This window comes from Hetaerina americana, unplaced genomic scaffold, assembly GCF_022747635.1.
Source record: "Hetaerina americana unplaced genomic scaffold, ioHetAmer1.1.p SCAF_23, whole genome shotgun sequence".
In the NCBI taxonomy this organism is placed as follows: domain Eukaryota; kingdom Metazoa; phylum Arthropoda; class Insecta; order Odonata; family Calopterygidae; genus Hetaerina; species Hetaerina americana.
This window is the reverse complement of record NW_027286797.1, coordinates 936,422-958,936: the sequence shown is the minus strand read 5'-3', so window position 1 is coordinate 958,936 and position 22,515 is coordinate 936,422. Positions and strand designations below refer to the sequence as shown.

Below are 22,515 nucleotides of genomic sequence, written 5' to 3'. Positions count from 1 at the left end.
TATTCATTATTTGATGTTTTCATTTTGAATTTCAACGGAATTGTATAACTGCTATCGTTTCCCATCCAAATTTTATAGGTTACTCTGGATTGCCGAATTATTTTTCAAGTTCTTCTCAGGAAATTGGAGTATTAACCGCACTAGCCTAAGATCTGTCGTATTATAACTTTACGAATTTGATGATTACATGTCAAAGTATTATGAATAGTTCGGTATTACCTCACTAAGAGGTTATTTAGAAAATAAAAGTTATTGTCATGACTCAAGACTGACTACAAGAGTCACTACAGGTGTATTTTGTTAGACTAGTTGTGATTAACTTTGTCGCGCTCTTTAATGCGTGTGATGATAACAAATATGTCCGAGGAAGTTATTGGCGAGTCATTTAGTATATTTTCGAAAGAAATGCTGTCCCTTTCGCCTGGAGATCCTGCTCTAAAGCTTTCAAAAACACTCCAATGTATACTGAATAGGAGAAAGAAAGATTAGTCTAATTTAACATATAATATTAGAAAGAAGTGCGACAAACAGCATTTTTGCATAGTAGTCAGTGCTATCGATCCTGAAATTTTTATTTGCAGTACTATTGCTTTAATTTACGGTACAAATTACAGTAATAAGTCCAACAATCCCGGGCGCCAGGTTGTCATGGCGCCCAGACCCACTGGCGCTTCATTCTTTCAACACTCCCAGAATCAAATTCATTTAGGATATCTTTACGTCAACGCGAGGAAAAATTATTATGGCTTCTGTTCATATCGTATGGAATATGTTAGGTGTCATGACCCAAAGTTTTAGTTACGTCATTCTGGTGTATCTGCAAATGTTCATCTGACTCCCGAGCCAAGTCAATTGTTTATTAACTGTTCTTGCTGGGTGGTCACCTTGTAGATTATAAGTGCGGCGTCTTCGAAGTTTTAAAAAGTACTATCTATTAATTATATCTGTTCCTTAATAAAATACATGGTGTTTCATAGACCCCTTTTGTTGGATGTAACTCGTTATTCGTGTTTCGTAAATATACTTGTCGCATGTGGCGAGGTACTACGTGTACTAATAGCAAAAAGGCTTAAACGTTAAAAGATTAATATTTTATTATTCGCACGCTGAAGTAAGCATTCCTTTTCATTCGAACCGCTGTGAAGGCTGCCGATCTCTTGACCATGGAAAAGTAAATAGTTCTTTTCATTGACTCTTCATATTCGCTTACTTGGTCATTTAATTTTCACTCACCTTCCAAATTTGAGCTGGAGTGTGAATTTCCTCATCATGGAAGGATATGCATCACTTATCCACGTCCCTAATTTTTCAGTGCACAGATTTTATTGTTTTAATGGGCGGTGTGTTTTGTGGGTTTGTCTTTCAACATCCCACATTGAATTTCGTCGACTCGAACGGTGTGAATCGGGAGACGGCCATTTCGAGTCATAACTCGCCTGAAATCGACGGCAATGCATGCTCCCCGCGTTCTATCCCGACGCTTTCATGTCGCTGATCGCAGAAATTTCCTCCTCCCTTTCGGGCACGTAGAAAGGGCGCTGCAAGTCCCTAGCTCCGAAACCCACTCCCACCCTCGGGGTACTCGGTACACGTAGTCCTTGCGCTTGCGCCTGCGTCTTCTGCCTCGCTCCCCACTAATATTTCCGCCTCTGTTCCCTCTTCCATTCTTCCTCCCCTATTCCACCCGCCCCCACTCTTGCCTCCCATCACCTAACCCGTCAGCCCCCCTCCACACGGCATTGCGCTCCGTAGTACCTTCTACTAAACATGCTAGTCGAAACATTTACTCCGCGAACATCAAACAGCTTCGAGTCTCTCCGCCGGACAATCCTTTCTTGGCAACTTCACCTCCTTTTGTCAATTTTACTATCGATCTGATCCCACTGCTTCTCCGGTGGGGTGTACCATCCGAAGGGTCACAAAACAGTTTTCCCGCTCGGTTACGGCCGCTTCTAACTGAGCTCTCCGGCATCGAGGGGCCGTGTCTCCTGCGTCGGTTCCCCGATAACGTGGCCCCCTCGTGTTTGTTCCAGGTCCGGCATGCCACTCGCCAGTGTGTCTTCGCCATGGTGAGGAGGCCTGACAACAGAATGGGAGGCTCTTGGCCTGCACCGGCTCTCCTGCTGTTGGCGGCGGCGGCGACCGGAGTCTTCCGGTCTTCCCTTGCGGCCGCGCCGTCGCCCCCGCCGTCGCCGCCTTCTCCGCAGGTGTCCGCTGCCGCCGGCCCCTCTTCCGGAGCTGCATCCACGCCAGCCCTCCGACATATTTACGCCAGGTTTCCCGCAGATGACGTCACCTCGTACCGCTTCGCTCACATGGCTGTTGAGCCCGAGTCCGGGCGACTCTTCGCTGCCGCCGTCAACCGCCTCTTCCAGCTAGACTCGTCCTTACGCGTGGAGGAGAGCGTGGCTACCGGCCCCCGACCGGACAGTCCTCAGTGCCACGCAAGCGGGTGCTCTGGGTCCGCAGACATGGCCACGACACGCACCGACAATGTCAATAAGGTTCTGGTTGTGGACACGGAGTCGAAAATTCTGATAGCCTGTGGCTCTGTCTCCCAGGGGGCGTGTGAAAAGTATAATACCTCTAACATTTCATCCACGCCGGAGTTCATTCCAATCGGCGTGGCAGCCAACGATGCAGCCTCATCCACCTATGCTTTCATAGGCCCCGCCCGCTACAGTCCATGGGTTCGAACAAACGTCTTATACGTAGGAACCACGTTCACCAATAATGGCGAGTACAGGCATGATGTCCCTGCCATTTCCTCCCGAAATCTCCATAATTTGAACTATGCAGAGTATTCTTTCTCCAAGCAATCGTTTCTTCACATAGAGGTCAAGTATAGAGACCATTTCCTCGTGAAATACGTGTATGGCTTCAATGCAAGTGACTTTGCGTACTTTGTGATCGTCCAGAAGCAGTCTCATCTGCCCGCTAGAGACGAGCACGGCTACGTGACGCGCTTGGCCAGAACGTGCATCAACGATGCCAACTATGACAGCTACACGGAAATTACCCTGCAGTGTCAATCGCACAGCGGTGAAAACCATAACTTGGTTCAGGACGCCAAAGTGGCGGCTGCAGGCCAGGATTTGGCAGCCAGTTTGGGAATAGCCGTGGGTAAACCTATCTTAGTGGGAGCTTTTTCTCCTAGCCGAGGTATTACCAACGAGCCTAAAAAGCGATCGGCGTTGTGTGTGTACAGTTTGCAAGATATCGAGTCAAAATTCAATGAAAATATTCACATGTGCTTCAACGGCAGCACCAAGTCTCGGAATATGGACTACATTTCTGGACGTATCCTTGACGGAAAATGTCCTGTTGCTGGGGTGAGTAAGAGAATCACGCTTTTAATGTAGACAATTAAAATTACTCTTATATAGTGAAGCATTATCTTCATTGTTATGTAAGTTGTTCGGCCTGAGTGGATTTGGTGCTGGAACAAAAAAGTGCGAATTTTGATGTGCAAATATTAGGCGCGAAATGAAAATTTTAAATTGAGTCAATCAAATTCTGTAAAGCATTTGTGTGTTGTGAAGTAAAAGCTCGATAATAATTTAGCAGCTCGTAAAAATTAAAAATACCCGTCAAAAAGAAGGTGGTAAGGAAACCTTTGCCGGTTTTCTAAAATTTCAAAAATCAATGATTCATGCATTTTATGTTCCACGGATATCGCATAGTACTTAGAAATGTCATTTGTACTTTTAAGTCCTACGAAATTCATTTTTTGGTGCCGATGGTAACATTTTGCACACATCCTCGAGGTCCTTTTCAGAGATATATAAGAGTAAATAAAGAAATGTGTAGCAACGAATTCCTTTGTACCTTTGACAGCCTTCTCAATTTTTTTCCTTGTTACTCTAAAATATTTTTGTTCCCCTATATAATCTTGATCGCTATATTAATGCCAAACACTTGCTGAATCTTCCCTTTCGTACTGTTATAGCATTCTTTAAACGCTACTCTATCAGAAAGCACGTCGCTCATTCCTAATGAGAAATTAAATAATCTAAAGGTGAAAGTTGAACTCCGGAGATGAAAGTACGAAGTCGTGTAGCCCTTTTTCGTTGAATGTGCACATCGTTAGGTTTTCACAAGGGGTGGACCAAACGAAAGTTTATGGAACATTCTTGAGGAAATCGAACCTTTTGTAAGTAAGCCGCGTGTAAACATCCAGTCTGAATATTTCATATAAAGTCAGAAAACATACTGTAAAAATTAGCACAGGAATTGATTTCAAATCTATGAAAGAAACATAATGTACAGTATACGAGGTCAAATCATCTCAATTTTTGCCGAGTATCGTTACTAACGTTTGACCGTTGATTTTCCTCCTTCATACCAAGAATATATTTTTGACATACTGGGGCATGAAATAGTCGCTACGCATTAGCTCATAAAGGTATCCCTGCACTGCCGGGGAAAGTTCTTCTCTCACATTATGAGCTTCCATTCCGAAAGTTTTGCACGAAACTTGCCTTCGACCTAGAACTATTTCGTCTATTTTGATACTTAACAAAGCGGGATAATCCTAGACATCGCTTCAATTTCCCAGCACCAGGATCCGTTGAATGGCATTTTGCACCATTATATGTGATGGAGCCGGTAAATGCGATTCAATGTAAAGAAGGAAATGGCATTCCGGAATATTTCCGAGACTGATATTCATTATGTAATATTTATTTTCTATAGCTAATTTAAGCACGTCGAAGCACTTTGCACCCATAATTTCCACTCGGAGCACGTGTTGTGTGTAATTGAAAAAATTTCCGAGGCACTCGGCCACAAAGATAAATTATCATTTAAGTTCAATTATTTGGGAAATAATTGTTCCCCGAAACTCGAGAATAATGAAGATACTGACTCCATCATATTTTTGCTTTCAGCAATGAAACCCAGATAATAGCGAAGTTTTCGTGTCATGCTTTGATGTGCACTTAAAATATGGAGCACAGCATCAACAATAAATATGAAAACATTTGCTATTGTCGGTGGTTAATTTATTGTATTTAATTAGCATGATAACTTATTAAGTAAGCGGTGTTTTATCCTATTTGGCTATTATTTTTGTGAAAATTGTTTTATCATAGATAGGGATAGGAGAAAAAAAGTGTTCCCATGTTCTCCTTCGTCGAATTTTCTGTTTGTGGACCGTGACACATCTAAACCTTGGACCGGTCCCTACAGATTATTTAGAGAGATTTATTTATTTTTCAAATTCGTGCATGATGATTATATGTGAAAGACGATTTCAAATTTCATTGTAAAGCAACTCCCGAATGGAAATGCTTCTGAGTCTGCCCGCCTTTGTAATATCCTTTTCTGTTTACATATTGTTTATTTTAGTATTTTTATGTTTAAAAACGTATTTCCTACTATTTATCTTTTAATATCGTTTCTTTTTACTATTCATCGAAGCGTAGTGGATGAATTTCATTTATACTTGGATCAGATAACTGTATCAATCCCGCGCTATCGCCATTATAAACCAAATTCAAGTTATAAATGCCGGATGGACATGTACAGAATCACAGGTATTCAATTAAGATGATGAAATTGTGAGCCTCTTGCAGGTATTGGTTTATTTGAAGCGTCCTGGAGGTGGGCTCTGCCGAGATGTTTGTCTCGGGAACGTTAACACACGCTAGGCAAAAATCTGAATTGCAGCTTTCGGTCGTGGGCCACTCAGCAGAACCGGTCCTTCTGGATTTGGTCGGAGCTCCGGGTTGACCGGTCCATGACTGGATACAATAATAGTATGGCGGCGATATTTTGAGTGCATTAAAATCCTCAGAATATTACCGGTTTCGTTTTACAAGCTCCATCCACTTCGTAATTGAAACAGGTATAGGTCTTATTGAATTTAGTGATTATTTTTATTCTTTCACTCTTCGCTTTTACGCTGGTCGTATCTCTTTTAAGTAAAATAATCATGTTCTTCGTCGAGTACGGAATCGCTGTTTGGACTTTTTGTATGCATCCCTTCTTCATTAAATATTTGAACCCGATGCTCATAGTCGCCTTGAAGTACTTTTTCGATTCTATTTGCGGTTCCTTTGAAAGTTACCACAGCTATAACCTTTAATGTTCCGCAAATATTTCAATCAAGTCGCCGTCAACCCATCGTTCTCGTAGCATTCGTACTCGTCTCATTGCGCCGCATTGGATACCGCATGAATTTTTCCTCGGAATTTCCTTCAGATAACCCCGGCAAAGCATTTTCAAGTGTATAATTTTTATAGACTAGTTCCAACTTTTCCCATAGCCTGCAAGGGCATCGCTGCACCGTTTGCGATTCTCGTGTTCTGTAAGAATTTTTAAATGCGAGTTAAAAGGAGGATAAAAATTAACTGCAGCTTGAAATTGTGTCCTCTGGCACGCATCAGCGAGAGCATGAATGACAAGGGTGAATTAGCAATATTGGGTGGAATATGATGAACGAAAAATCTTCTGTAAATTGTTCATATACAAAAGTGTGCAACCATTTGTCCGCTTAACCGTTCGCCAATTACGGAAATAACTCGACTGGCATTATTGGCACTAGATTTTCAAAACATAATTCCGGCAAAAATTTCAAATATCGTGGTTTCTTGACAGATTTAGCTAGAAAAGAGTAGTGAGCTCCTCAAACAAATAGTACCGATGTTCACCTCGGGCAAGTCACCTTTATTGGCGAATTCCCTCGTGTACTCACCGTTTATGTGCATGTATGACTGATGAGGGCATCTCTTAGCATGAAATCTACGTTGGCCTTATATTGCGAGTGGCCTTATTATATAACTTGGCGATCAGAGGAAGGCAATACATCAGGAAAATCAATATCGGTGGCAATGATGTGGGATCTATTTGGAACCAATCATTAATTGTTCAACATGAGAAAAAGGTGAATCATTTGTTGCTTGTTAGATAATATACGTATCGTAGAGGTTATGTTTTGAGTATGAATGGCAACTTGTAGTCATAGGTGGCGTGTGCTTAAAGGTAAATACTATTAGTGTGCTTGTGATATGTCCAAGCCTTTATCCAAGACCCAATCGGAGGGACGCGATGAAAGGTGGCGGTTTGTGAACTGGGTCTCCTCATCCGGAAGAGAAGGCTCTATAGAGATCCACTATTTACCATGTTTTTAGCAATTTGCTTACCTTCGAATGCTCTAACCGGTGCCATTCGTGATACATGCTGTGGCAAGGCTTGTTCAGTGGTTATTGTGATGTGTTTGTGTGTTTTTATGTGGCGGGGCGTTTGGAGAATGCGCGCGAAGTCAGCAGGGTTATGGAGTTCGTCGATCGCAGAAATGTGGTGGATTTGGTCAGTTTCCAGGAATATACGTACCTATCAAATAGCGGCAATATCAACGCTATTTTGAGTGATAAATAATGCTGCTATATTTACGCTTCATACGGCTCATCTGAAGATATCTTCTGATTCTACGAACATTGGCCAATTGTTGCATAGAGGGGAAATCAATAATTTGATTTTTTGTTGTCATGCGTTTTGTGTCAACATTTGGCATTACTCATTGGGTGCCAACAAGCTATTTCCCGGGCGTGCCAGAACAAATCATCCCTTAGATATTATGAGGCCTTCAGCCTACCTATTTTATGTACATTGAATATTGTTGATTTCGTGAATTAATTGAGCATTCTCTTGGCACTCTTTGAATCATTCAGTCATTGATTAACACGAATCCCCATTCTGTAATTTACTGGATGAATTTTAAGTTCTACAGTTAACCTGCCATTCTGTCAACATCAATCGTGTGTTTTTCACTGAAGGAGGAACATGTACCATTTTTTTTTATTTTATAAGTTTATGTGGTCTCAAAACGTATTTTTGCCGTCATACAGGTAGATTTTGAATTCTGCATTTCCCCTACGAGCCAAGTTTAAAGTGAACCATATTTTCACCATGGTTCGTCATAGCCCTGATATTTACGGCACTAATTCCGTCTGTTCTCTGTATTTTGTGCCAAATTGCACCTCCCGAGCCTCTCGTGCGCCTGACTCCCTCCGTTTCCGTGCCCCCTTCACCATCTCTCAATGTCATGAGCGTCGTTCAATGCTCTCTTGTCCATCAATGCATTTACTGCCATTTTGCATCCGTAAGCAGTGAGTAAAGTCAATGGGAGAATGATTTCTCTATATTCTCATTAAGAAATCACGATTCTTGTCAGTTGGTGTTATTATTGTTTTATCAATTGACGACTTGGCCGTTGCTATCTAAGAAATGTTGGCGTATGCTAAGAAAAATTTTCTTCGACTTCTAGAAAATTTTCTTTGAAATTAGTTTCCTCTGGGTGTGAGTGATCACGATGACTTAAGGGCTTCTTGTGCAATCGTGGTTTTCAGCCACAAGTGTTTATAAAGCGAAAAGTGGAAGACGATGTGGATTTTCGAGTGTTTTGTCCGAGCGATGAAGCTTGATTTGTACCGATCGGGCATCGTACCTTGCGGCTAGCTTTTTGTCTTTTTTTAATCCGGGCGTGAAATTTAGTTTAACTAAAATTAGAAATTTTCCACAAAAATAAAGTTTAATACGACCGGTTTCAATGTTATTTCATCATCATCAGGTGGCAGTTAAACCTCAGAGTCCAATATATATATGATTAAAGGCAGGGGGATCGAGATGGTGCGGGGGCTAACGTACTGGCTTCCCACCCTGAGGGCGCGGGTTCAAATCCCGGCGGTGTTGAATATTTTTCAGAGGTATCTCGATCCCTACTTGAGGTGTTTTGTGGAGGGCACTTTGAGTGAGTACGCCGTCCGTCGGACGGGACGTTAAGCTGCGGACCCCTTGGCGCCTTTCGTAAAGAGTAGGCTAATGCCGACGCCGGGTTTCTCTCCACCCTTCATCCTTTCCTGTCCATCCCCTATGGCGCAAATGACCTTAGCTGTCGGTCGCCTCCCCTCAAAACTACTACTACGATTAAAGGCAAGTAAGGGGAGGGTGGAGGATAAGAGGGGAAGAGGGGGGAAGGTGGAAGGCAGCATGGGTGAATATGTGAGTGGGGGGGAAGGGTTGGGGAAGACAAGGTGCCAAGACCCTAGGAGTCCGGAGAGCGCGTCGTGGCCGAATGGAGGGGGGTGTCTCGTTGAGAGTGTCCCACGGTGCGGCGCCATGCTCTTCGGGCCGCGGAGGAAGGGGACGTGATCCGGGGGTTTTTCCCCATGCTATTGCTATTTTTAATTTATCATGATATTCCACCATATCACGCCTGAAACGTTTCTTTTAATGTGAAATTTAGTGTTTTAAATGTCAGCCACGAGCCGGGCATTCTTCTTGGGCGTGTGCCTCATGAAAAACGACGATTGACTTTATCGTGCAATCAGTCGTGCCATGTTACTTTTGTTTCGATTTAACCCTTGTTAATTGAAATTCCATGTTTCCAATTTCCCGAACTTAAAAGTGTGAGGTGAAGCTGGATTTTTAATCTAATCCACCGCCGTGATACTAGTCGGAAATGACGATTCACGCCGGCGGCCAGGGTCTCGACTTCTCCACGAGTTAATTTTTATAAATTTTCGTATTCGTAAAATATTTGTATTCTCTGCTTTCGTGAGATTTGGCGTCAGTACTCATTATGTTTGGAAATCGTGAGGTCTTATTACACATGTGGCCATTCGGAAATTTTAATTTGTTACCCTGGATCTCGTGGTGGCAGTAAATATAATCTCATTTTACCTTGAGATAACATTTTTCGAATGGTTTTCCTACAGTCACCGGAAATTTCAGGACGTAAATTATAGTGTTGCGATGGACTTTCTTGAATGTTTTCCTTCGCCTAAAAATCCTGAACACATTCTTTTGTTCCTTTTATCTGCCTCGTTAATGTTGTTGCAAATGAACCTAGTTGAGCTTATCATTTTCTATTGTTCCTAACGCAATGTTTGCTTTGCCTATTGAGTCGCATTTATATGTTCCCACAAGTACCATGTAAGAAGACCACCGAGCAAACCGAAGTGATATATTATAGATTATAAATGTAAGCCTTAATGATAATCCCCAAGACGGGCCTGAGGTGTGTGTGTGTAACGTGGTGTGTTAGGGCACTAACGCTGCTCTAGGAAACCCGTTATAGGGCTATTCGTGCTTAACTATGCACTCATACTTGACTAGAAATATATACAGGATTTATTTACGATGTACACGTGTACTAACTAACATGCACACACGTGCCTACCTACATGACGCATCAAATGGTATGTTCGAGTTAAATTTGAAATTCCCCTTTGACTAAGAATGTAGATTATAACATTATATTGGTAATAATTGCAAAACAGCAAAGGTAATGGAATCAGATTAGTACTGGACTTCGTTAGTGTACTCACTTTCGCAGAGGGAGTAGTGACATTTAGCTCGAAATAATGGTGACAAAAGTATGCTGCAGATCGATGAGTAAAATTTCCACTTGCGAGAGACATGTTCAGAAAGTTGTGTGTATTGTTTAGGGCGGAGGGATTTGTTTTTTTCCTGATCTGCTTATTTATTTTCTCATGTAAAATGTTAATTTTTTCTCACACCAGGTGTTGAGATGTTACCTTCGGTGCATTAACTGTTTTAATGTAGTATCTTATAAGTTTAAAATGGAATTTGGCTCTATTCAGGCTGACCGTAACAATGGTCACCGCTTACTCCTGCTGGAGAGGTTTTCGAGTTGAATGCCATGCCAGGCATGGTTAGAGAGATGTTCGTCTACTATTCTCATAAAATTTTACCGTAGAGTCTGCACTGGGATTTTGAGGTCTTCTGTGCTATTTTCCACCATTGATGCATTTTCCCTTTGAAAAACGTGTATTATTCCGGTTTAATGTGTATAAATCGTTTCCGCAATATATGCGTGTGTGTGTGTGTGTGTATATATATATATATATATATATATATATATATATATATATATATATATATATATATATATACATGGTAAGAATGTAAATGCCTTTCTCAGTCAGAGAAAACCTGGTAGTAGTTTTTTCTCTACAAATAATGAAGGGCCTCTACCCAAAATACATTTAATTGACATTTTAGACGCATTCCTGGGCCCTATCAGTCTGTGGCACTCACCATGAACTGATGTATGTTCCTCGCGGTGGTGGTAGATGCGGTTTGTTTTTTCGATGCTGCCCTAGGTTCGTTGTCTGGTGTTGTAATTGACCGCAAGAACCACCGGGGCCTCGTAGTAGTTTGCCCGTAAGCACCACCAATCTATTATAGATGCTGAAATCCTAACGGGTAAAATGTTAGTGTTCATTTTGCGTGGAATAATGTTAGGAGAAGTTGGTAGACTTTTGCCCTCGTGCATTGTACAAAACGTTTTAGTGGGGAGTGCGATGGATTCGGATACACCACCACTTTTTGAACATGTACTGGGTATGACGAGCTTACAAGTAATACTTGTAAATTTGTTGTACTTTTGAGCCAAATTGCAATATTCTCAACGACAATATTTAAAGATGAAGTCAATACGCCTTCGAACCTGTTTTTAGTTTGAATTCTAAGTAACTTCTGAATTTGGTGTACGCAGGTGATGAGTTTATTTGCACCGTTCCCGTCCCTCAGTTCGGTGCTTAGCAGTTGTATACTCCGTCTGAAGTGCTCAATCGGTCACTTGTTACGTTATCCCGCGGTCTCATTGGCACCTCTATGCATTATTTGTTGTTTCCTTAACGTTTCCCATTCTCCATGAAATGCTACCCAACCGCACATACAGGCTCCGTACAAAAAGTATCGGGACTGGTTGCAAAAATCAAAATTTATTGCAGTTATCATTACAATTACTTGATAATCTTCAAAATGCATTCCTCCTGCATTTATACGCATAGTTCGCCCGCTGGCAGTCGGTTTCCGGATTACTGTTGAGAGCCTTTGTCGTCCCCGCTTGAACCGCCTCGATGGAGTTGAACCGATATCCTTTGAGCTCCTTTTTATTCGCGGAAGCAAGAAAAAGTCTGGTGGAGCCAGGTTGCGGCTGTAAGGGCGGTAAGGCAACGTTGCCACGCCGACTATCGTGAGCAGCTCAGCTTCGCGCTCACTTTCCTCATCGCAAGATCCTCTGTTATAATGGTGTAGACGGTTCCGCTTGGAAGGCCGGTCTTCTTACTGATAAGGGCGATGTTTAAACGCCTGTCAGAGTCCAAAACCTTTTTCACTTTGGCCACCTGAGCATCGGTTTGAGCGGCTGTCGGGCGTCCGACGCGGTGCTCATCTTCGACGAGCTCCCAGCCATCCTTAACATTTTGTGCCGTTCAAAAACTCTCGTGCGGCTTAAGGCATCATCCCCTTAAGCCTGTATAATGAGTTTAAGGGTCTCCGACCTGGATTTCCCGAGTTTAACGCAAAACTTCACAACGTATCGTTGCTCGACGGTACGCTCCATGCTGGCGCGACAACACCACAAAAAAAACACTTCACAAAAATCCACCTCCTGTCTCAACGCATACCCAGAGGCGACTGAACTAAAGTGCGCCCGAGTGGTGGAGGCCCCCTCTACCTGTCTGACCCCCATCTACCGCTCCGTTGGGGCTACAGCGAACCAGTTACGATGCTTATTGTTCGGACCCTGTATATCCGTGCCGCTTCAAATATATTCACCATTAAGTCACCAACTCAAGCGTTAGCCGATTAATTCGATGCTGATTTGCCTATGGCTTCAGCTTTGATATTGATTTTACATATTTCTCATCATAGATGATTATTTTTACCTATTTCGACATGAGGACTTAGAAAATAAATATTTGAGGAGTGTCTATCTGGTAATTTGTTTTTCCAGTGAGTGCCGTGGCACCCGAATGCATTTTTCATACTCATATCCTCATAGTGAGAATGCACTGGTGGGGCCCTTAGGTCGGGGCGATGGGAGGGCACCACGCACGAAAAGAGCTGGAGAAGTAAAACCTTACACAGGAATCTTTTTGGTTAAGTTTTTCTAGTATTTTCTTTTTTTCATGTGTACTTAGATAGATTGATAGATAGAGGTCTTTATTTGGGCGAAATTAAGGCCTAATGGCCCGTTCAACCTATCGTTGTACACACATTATGTTAGCAGTAAAATTTATAATTCCATGCATACACATAAATACAATAGATAGACAGACAGACATACTTTTTGCATAGATTTGCTCATCGAAAAAAATGTATATATGCGTCCATATATGTATATATATATATATATATATATATATATATATATATATATATATATATATATATATATATATATATATATATTTATATATATATATATGTATATATTTATATATATATATTTATATTTATAACTTCCCTACTTATTTTGTGACATTCTTATATTTCCCAGTCGATTTATCTTGTATTATTTTTTATTTTATATTCGTATTTACCCCGTCCCCGGACTACAACCTTGACGTGGTGGAAGGGCTTGTGCGTTCCGATGACTAGAGCCCTAGAGCTAGTTCCCAAAGAAAAATGGGAAAGTATCAAGAAAGGGTTGTCTAAAGCCGCTAAAGACACTATTGGAAGCGTTAACACTAAAAGGACAAGGAAACTATGGATCACGGATGAGATGATTACAAAGATGGATGAGCGGCGAAAATGGAAGAATGCAAATACAGAATTAGGCAAATTGAAGACCAAAGAATTAAACAATAAATTGAGGCGGTCAACAAATAAAGCAAAAGAAGCATGGTGGAAGACGCAGTGCGAGGATGTGAAAAATCTGCAGAGGAAGGGTGAAATCGGTGCGCTGTACAGCAAAGTTAAATCTTTATCGGGAAGTAAGAAAGGAAGAGCTATGCTAACAGTTAGAGATAAGGCGGGTAAGGTAATAGTTGACGCAGTAAAGATCCAAGAGAGATGGAAGGAATATATAGAAGAACCTTATAGTAAAGAGCTTAGACCAACAAAGTTAGACATTGAAAAGGATCATGACGTGGAGGAAGATAGCTTAGGTCCAGGCATACTTGAAAATGAGATAGAAAAGGCATTAAGGGAGATTAAATTAAATAAGGCCGTGGGGGTGGATAACATTCCCGTGGAACTTTAAAATGCTTAGGAAAATGTGGGAGGAAGAGGCTATATGGGCTGATCCGTAGTATTTATGAGGAAGGAATCTGACCGGAAGCCTTTGCGATATCTAGACCGAATCGTCGCAAAGGCGACATATTAGACCCACGGATCTCCGAGTAAATTACGTTTCCTCGATAGCCCAAGTGGTTATGAGCATCAGCCCGACAAGTGGAAAGATCCGGTGTTCGAGTCCCGGTCAAGGAAATATTTTTACTCTTGTGATCCGTTCGATTCCGCCTTCCCCACCTCTATTGTGTTCGTCCTTTATGTGTGTTCCTATCCATTTTCCTTGTATCTGTTTCTATATAAATGAGTATATATATACATATATATATATATATATATACACCTATGTATATACTATATATTTAAGTGATCTAACGGTTGAGGTTGATTTTGAATGAACACAACTACCACGTAAATATGTTGTTTCCCCTAACAAAAATACAATCCAGTACCGTACTCAACAACAAGTCCCCTTTCAACTCTGCATCTCTACAGATATGGGATGAGAATCAATATAAATAAATCAAAGGTTATGCAATTTCTAGAAAGAAAAAGGCTAAGCTTAACGACAAAATAGGAGGGCAAAAACTAGAGCAGGTGGAAGAGTTCACCCAACTCAGAAATGTTTTGGACCAACACGGTCAAAGTAGTAGGGACGTGTGTGTATATGTGCATATATATATATATATATATATATATATATATATATATATATATATGTACACACACATGTACATGTGTATATACATGTCCCCTCCTCGGACTACAACCTTGACGTGGTGGAAGGGCTTGTGCGTTCCGATGACACCTAGAGCTGTCCTGGCGGGAGTAATAATTATTGCCCCTGGTAGGGTCACCCATGCCAGATAGGTCGAAGGTTAGGACCCAGACGAAAGCTAGTCCAGCAGCGTCTGTTCCTCAGTGAGGCCGCTGCAATGGCGTCTGACCCCAGAGGGGCGGCCAATAAGTGATGGTGTCACGTTAAAAACACTATTGAGGAAGGCAACGGGAAACCACCTCAATTATCATTCCCAAGATTAACATGATGGACTATACAGATATTTTGAGTCCTGGCAACTACGGGGCTCGGCCCAATCGGCCGTGTGTCGTGCCCGGCAGCGGGGGAGGCAAGGCTTCCACGGTCGTCATCCCACGAAATCCTTGCAAGGGAAAAGCAGCAGCAGCAGGACGAAAGACGCAGGAGAAGAAGACCAAATCGAATCTGACCGGAAGCCTTTCACAGATGGATCAAGTCCAGGCGTCAGGTAATGGGGAAAAATGACGAAGGGATGCATTCGACATATCTTTGTGCTGCAATACTTACGCATACCAAACAGTCTCCAAGTGAAGCCTCCTGCGTACGACAGAGGCGAATGAGTCCACGGTTCCCTGTTCCACCAAAGGCATAATGCAATTAAAGTGTTCTCTGCAGACCTGGGCCGACTGTCACTCGTAATTAACTTTTAGGAGACAAGTCGATGAGGAATCTAGAAATACCCAGTTCATACTTCTTCTCTCTTCTAATCCTCCTCGAATAAAATTCCTCTTTCGCAGGGTGCATCCACATCTGTCTCCTTCCCTTTCGCCTTCTTTTATATTACGTGGATTTCATTTATTTACTGGGGGTTTAATGCCATCAGCTCTCAAAAATAATTCAAAACGACTTGATAAAATCTACGGCATCCTCTCCTTAAGCTTAATGTTGATACAATCAAATTTATTTTAGGTAAGTGGGAATCCTTGTTTTCCTGCATAATTATGGTTTGGTGTTTTCGAGTCAAGTGCAATTTTCTCAACATAGAAGATCAAAATTAGCACTGTTCCTTAGGTAGGCAAGTTTATTTTGAACACAGGAATGCCTCCTAATGTAATAGAACTAAGTGATTTTATTCATTTTTAAGAAGTATATTTCGTTGTGTAACTTAACTACAGCACAAGTAAGTAATTTAGGGAATTCCAAAGAAACTGCGGGAGATACCGCAACAGTAACTTTTTAACGGAGTCATCCGCTAATGTGCATTTCAATGCAACAATTTCAGTGTGTAAAAATCATTCGCCTTGACTGGGATTCGAACCCAGATCCCTCAATGTCCATCAAGGCGAATGATTTTTACACTCTGAAATTGTTGCATTGAAATGCACATTAGCGGATGACTCCGTTAAAAAGTTACTGTTGCGGTATCTCCCGCGGTTTCTTTGGAATTTGTCAAAGGATAAACACCATAAGTGTTTAAAGTTGGCTTTACCCTCGTGGACTGTGGCGCCTCGCGCACGAATACGAATGCCTGTGACATTGTATGTACGGCATTTCGTCACAACATCTAGTTCCTTTAAAAGCCCCAAATTTTCAGAGTTTAAGAGGACGCCTCGGTAGCTGGACGTGCCTGTGTTCACCGAGTGTCTAAAATTCGCCGCCGTCCGAGGCTTCGGCCGCCGGGGTTTGGAGAGCGGCACTGCCGGACTCTCTCGGAAATCGAGGTTCCGATCGTGTTTTGTTTCGAGCGGCGGTTGACCGCCTAGTTCATCAAGAAGCGTGCAGTTTGATTCTCGACTTCTTCCACCGGGAAGGCCGTACTTCTGTTTTGTTTACAGGATCAAGACTGACCTTGACACCTGGTGTAGAGCTGAGGTTCCTTTTTATTTGCTACCGCCGGGTGCGTGTAGCGGGGAGGGAGTGCACACGAGTGTTTTTTTCTTTCTTTTTTGTAGTGCTTTCAGTGCGCTCTTGTTTTTTTTCGCGCTGGCGTGTTCCATTTGATTTCTTTCAAAATGGTCGTACGTCGCGTAAACACGCTCGCCTTGTAAGTTGATGAGAAGGCGAAGCCCCCTACTCCGTTGGAGGTCCACCTCTTTACACTAGAGTCGCTGGGCCTCACACCCGAAGAGATTGTGGCGATCCAATTTGGATATTACCGCCATTTGGTATTCCTTAATTGGCAACTGAAGCTACTATGAAGAGGAGTCTAGATAATATCCCACAAAAACTACCGTTTCCATCCAAAAATGATCCGAGGACGACGATTACTACTGACGAGACCTCCGGTAGCCCTTGTTATGTCAGGGTTCTTTGTCTCCCCGTGGAGACCCCATTGGAAGATATAACAGGCGGGCTTCAACGTTTTGGAAAAATCCATCGCTCGTGGGAGAACAGGTGGGAGGGCGACAAAATGGCGCGCGTGTTGACAGGTACGAGAGTGGTGCGGATGACGGTCGAAAGAAATATCCCCTCGTACCTCCACATCGGCGGCAACCGGGCCATCATCATCTACGAGGGTCAGCGCCGCACCTGCGCCCGTTGCAACCAAGAAGGCCACGAGCGCAAGACCTGCCCTCGGAACCAGGGAGGGAGGAGCTATGCGGAGGCCATGTTTTTGGTCTCCAATCCGAACACCGCCGAGGAGATGGATGAGCCCGAGGTGGCTGTGGAGGAGACGGCGCGGTCCCTGATACTTATCGAGGGTGCGGCCCCAGCTATTCCCGCCGAACCCCCGCATCCCCCTTCCACTTGGAGGGAAATTTCAGAGGGAGCGAAAGTCAACGGAAGAAAGGGATCCGAAAAAGAAGAGGACGGACGGCACTGCACTGCTGATTTCGAACATCGATCAAGCTGCGGTCCCTACCAGCTCGGATACACTCTCACGACCACCGGCCCCTATCTCCGTGACCCCGTCAAAAGAGGACGGATCATCCTGCGTCCTTCCTTTCTCTGGCCACGCCAACGACGCGTTCTCCCCGCAATCCTCGCTTCACGGGCTTCCAACTCCCCGAGAATCACGGGTGACAGCGGGGGAGGATGCATCCGATTGCGACTGTCCCCCTTCCTCAACGGCGGGCCCCTCGATTCCGTTATCACGGAAACTCAATAAAGTATCACCGGCCGCGGAAGTTGACACATGTACGAGTAAAACTTTTTCGACGTCAACAATCCCAGACATTCCACCGTCCTTCTCCTTTGAGGACAGCCAAGGTGTCGACGATCTTCCCAGGGCTCCTCTAGAGGCGGACCAATTCGACCGATCTCCTCTGATTTCCCCCGACGGGGCCCCTTCGGCAGATGACCACCAGTCCGCGACCCCGCCCCCCCCCCTCCTGAGGCCACCTCCTTGGCAGGGAAGGCCCACAGCTTTGCTCGCCCGATGAGGGCCCTCCGTGGAATGCCGCCGAGTAACCCGCTCTTCGTAGGGACCACGGCTGGGTCTTCCTCTTCGGACGAGGTCGGAGGGGAGGTATGCGGTGACAAGTCGAGACCTCGATCGTCGACCCGTCGGACGAAGCGTCCCGGGAAGAGGCGAAGCACTCGTCGCCCGGGTTCGAGCCGCGACCGAAGCGACGTAAGCCACGACCAGGACTCTGGTAAGTGATGTCCGGTGTCCACAGCTGTCCTCTCATTCCACCAAGGAATATTATTTCGCTTAACATTGCTGGCGTTTATAGCGCTTTAAAAATTGCAGTTCCCCAACGTTTTCTCCGCGATCTTAGGGCTGATGTAATCCTCCTTCAAGAGGTAAAGGAGGACATAGTCTGGGATGCGAACATCTTTCAGGCTATCGGCAATTTCGCCGAAAGTCATTCTGGCACCACCACCCTAGTCCGAAATGGCATTCCGTTTTCTCATGTTCGCCGCCACCCCTTGGGCCGAATAACGTCCGTTATCGTGAATGGTGTCCATATCACAAACCTTTACGCTCCCTCCGGTGAGCGCGCGAAACATATTTCAATGAACTTCTCCTCCCCTACCTGTATTCCTTCTCGGGGAAGGCCATATTGGGCGGAGATTTTAACTCTATCTACCGCCGAGAGGATAGTGCCTCGAACAGAGATAGGGTGACATACTATCCAAGCCGGGCACTCTCACTGATGCTCGACTCGATTGGAGCGATTGACGCAGTGCGTTCTTATTGCGCCGGCCCCGCCCCCTTCACGCGATCAGGGCCTAACTCTCGGACGCGGATTGACTACCTCTTCGTCTCGGCATCCCTAAAGAATGATGTCCACTTGGTGGACACTCTCCCGGTGTCCTTCTCTGATCACTGCGCAGTGATCATGAGAGTTACGTGCCCGGACACAACCCCGGGCGCGCACGTCCACCGCTGCGGCTCCGTGTGGCGCATGGACTTCCGCGTGCTGGAGGACGCGACTCCATCCGCACCCGGGTGTGTGAACTGATCTTGGCACTCCGTCCCGGTGCAGACCTCGCTCTATGGTGGGACGAGGTTTTCAACTCCCGCATTTTCACCCACATCAAAAGGCAAACTTTTGAGTGGCGTAGGGAAAAAAATTACACCATCTCCTATCGCCGAGCGCTAGAAGAGCTACTGCGTAAGGATGTGGCGCCGGAGGGTTTCCACGCCCAAGTGTCGTCCCTAAAAAAAATTATCCTGGGCCACGAGCTCCAAAAATACGCTCCCCAAAAGTGGCAAAAAGAACTGGACACGGATATAGGGGGCGCCCTAACGCTATCTGAGCTTCGGCGTTGGATGAAATCCAACTCTGGCTCCGATATAGACAGAATCCCTGTCAGAGAATCTGCCGCCGGTGACACCGATCTCCATAGGGAAGCGGGCCGGCACTTTCAAAACACCTTTAACAGGTATCCTCCGTGGAAGGAGGGAGACACACCCCCTCTCCCTTTTCTCCCTGCGCTTTCCACAGATCGAAAAGACGATTTTTCTCGAGACGTAAGTTCAGACGAACTGGACTGCGTCTCCTCCATGTTCCCAAAGGGCAAAGCACCCGGCTTGAACGGCCTACCCTTTGAATTTTATTTAGCGTACTGGGATGTTTTAAAGCCTATGTTAACCCACCTTTTTAACTGTATTTTAACTAGCGGCTCTCTGACTGCAAGTCAGCGGACCGCCGTGATAACGCTTATACCAAAGAAAACGCGGACCAAGTCGTTCAACGACTTCCGGCCAATCGACCTTTTAAACGCAGATTATAAAATATTGTCGCACGTCCTACGATATAGAATGACGGCTGCTGCCGACATCGTCCTCTCTCCATCCCAGTACGCCGTGTCAAAAACGCGAAACATCTTCGATGCAGCACTTTTAATTCGCGACATTATTTTTTCCGCGCCCTTCTATGGCGATCGTTTTTCATCACTGCTGGCTATCGATCTTGAGAAAGCATTTGACCTGGTCTATATGGGCTGATCCGTAGTATTTATGAGGAGGGAATCTGGCCGGAAGACTTTGTGAGATCAGTTTTAGTTCCTATTCCGAAAAAGGTAGAGGCTACATCATGTGAGGACTATAGGACGATAAGTTTGATATCCCACGTAGCTAAAGTTGTTCTCAGGATCATAAACAAAAGGATAGAGAGTAGGGCAAATGATTACTTAGGGGATGATCAGTTTGGGGTTAGGAAGGGGAGAGGTACGCGTGATGCCATTGCAGTAATGAGATTATTAATCAAGAGGAATATAGAACACAACCAGGAGGTATTTTCCTGTGTCGTAGATTTCGAAAAAGCGTTTGATAGAGTGAATTGGGAAAAATTAATGAGTATATTGAAGAAAATAGGAATAGATTGGAGGGAAAGGAGGCTAATCCGAAAGCTGTACTTGTCTCAGACTGCTCAGGTGCGGGTGGGGAACGGGGAGTCCGGATGGGCAGTGTTAGGAAGAGGTGTAAGGCAGGGTTGCCCATTATCACCGTTGCTTTTTAACCTGTATGCAGAGGAATTGATTAAAGAGGCATGGGAAGAACTGGAGGTAGGAATGAAAGTGGGCGGGGAATTCGTAAAATTAGTTAGGTTTGCTGAAGACCAAGCTTTAGTTTGTCCGTCAGCCAAGGGGCTGCAAACATTGCTTAGTGAATTGGAAATTCAGTGCGACAGGTATAGGATGAGAATCAATATTAATAAAACAAAGGTTATGCGATTTTCTAGAAAGAAAAAGGCTAAGCTAAACATTAAAATAGGAGGGCAAAAACTAGAACAGGTAGAACAGTTTACGTATCTCGGTAGTGTTTTGGACCAACACGGTCAAGGTAGTAGGGACGTAAGGAGACGAATTGCGCTAGGCAAAGAGGCTTTCACAAGGAGGAGGGAGTTGATGACGGGGACGTTGAGTAAAGATGTTAAGAAAAGGCTCGTATAAACTTCAATTTGGAGTGTAGCTATGTACGGCGCGGAAACGTGGCCATTGAAGCAGAAGGATAGACGTAGACTGGAGGCTTTTAAAATGCGGGTGTGGAGAAGAATGGAGGAGGTGAATTGGACAGAGAAGAAAACAAACGAGGAAGTACTTGATATGGTGGGCGAAGAGAGGGGTTTGTTGGGAGCAATCCTATGGAGGCAGGAAAAGTGGCTGAAGGGGGTATTGACCGGCAGCGGGATGTTGAAGACTGTAATTGAGGGGAGGATGTTAGGCAGACGGGGAAAGGGAAGGAACAGGATTGGGATGTTGGACGGGATGAAGGGAGGAAGAAAGTATTCAGAGCTGGAGAGGGACCTGATGTAAAGTAGGATGTTGTGTTTTGCTAGGGGTCACAAATTATTAAATTAGTAATTATGTCCATCCAAAAACCTACCTTAACCGGTAGATTACATAATAATAATAATATAATATATCCATATGTATTTATATATATATATATATATATATATATATATATATATATATATATATATATATATATATATATCGTTGTACTCGTATATCGCTGTACCGTTATACTACGCTTGAAAAGTTAAGCCCAAAACTAACTGTGCCTGAGGGTATCCATCCAGCTTTTCAAATGTTCCGAAAGCGAGGAAACCACTAGTAATGTGTTAAATGCCGTTGGAGCTCCTTGACGTAAATATTGATGCAGGGGCTGTGCAATGTCCGCAAGGTGATGGGGTGATTGTGGAGCCCGTTTCTAAAACTTCCCTTTCAGAGTTACATGCGGCTGTATTGTACGCTCACTTTTATTTATTTTGCAATGCCTGATTGTGTTGTCTATAACCTGTGCTCGTTCGAGGAGCCTCAAGTGCAGCTTGCTGGGGGTCTTCTTACATGGAGGAATCTAGAGTCACATTGCGTAAAAATACCACCGAAGAGAAAGAAAAATATTCGATGTCGTAGATTATCATGAGATTGTAGTACATCTCATTTACTGGATATGGTGTGTTAAAGATGACGGATTGTAGGTATTAGCTTTCGCTTCATCTCGTTGCATTGAAAGAAGTAACGCCGTCGCAACATTTAAGTCACTTTTTGGATTGTCTGACGTCATTTCACACACATTCTCTTTCTGAATTGAAGTCTCTAATAATGTATCCCCACGGAAGCTATTTGAATTTAGGGTTAATTGCCGTTAATCCCCTATAAAAAGCCAATCGGTTTGATTCAACATTCCTCAAATAATGAGTGTTTTCCGAAAAACATCACTAATTCTATTATGAGTGTCATTGTAGTTTCACAAAAAGTTTTGGTAATTAAGATAACTTCATTAATGGAGCGTTTTAGCGGGAGCGTTG

At 43.8% G+C, this 22,515-nt stretch overlaps 1 protein-coding gene across 3 annotated transcripts in view; it reads left to right on the top strand.

Annotated features, from left to right (window-relative positions):
- Positions 1 to 2,235: 2,235 nt before the first annotated feature.
- PlexB (plexin B) overlaps positions 2,236 to 22,515 on the top strand; it is a 555,538-nt gene continuing 535,258 nt past the window's right edge. For all 3 annotated transcript variants that reach the window (XM_071586490.1, XM_071586489.1, XM_071586491.1), the window contains exon 1: positions 2,236 to 3,332. In XM_071586490.1, the coding sequence (XP_071442591.1) occupies positions 2,316 to 3,332 (1,017 nt within the window). In that variant the 5' untranslated portion in view covers positions 2,236 to 2,315. The remainder of the gene's footprint in view (positions 3,333 to 22,515) is intronic.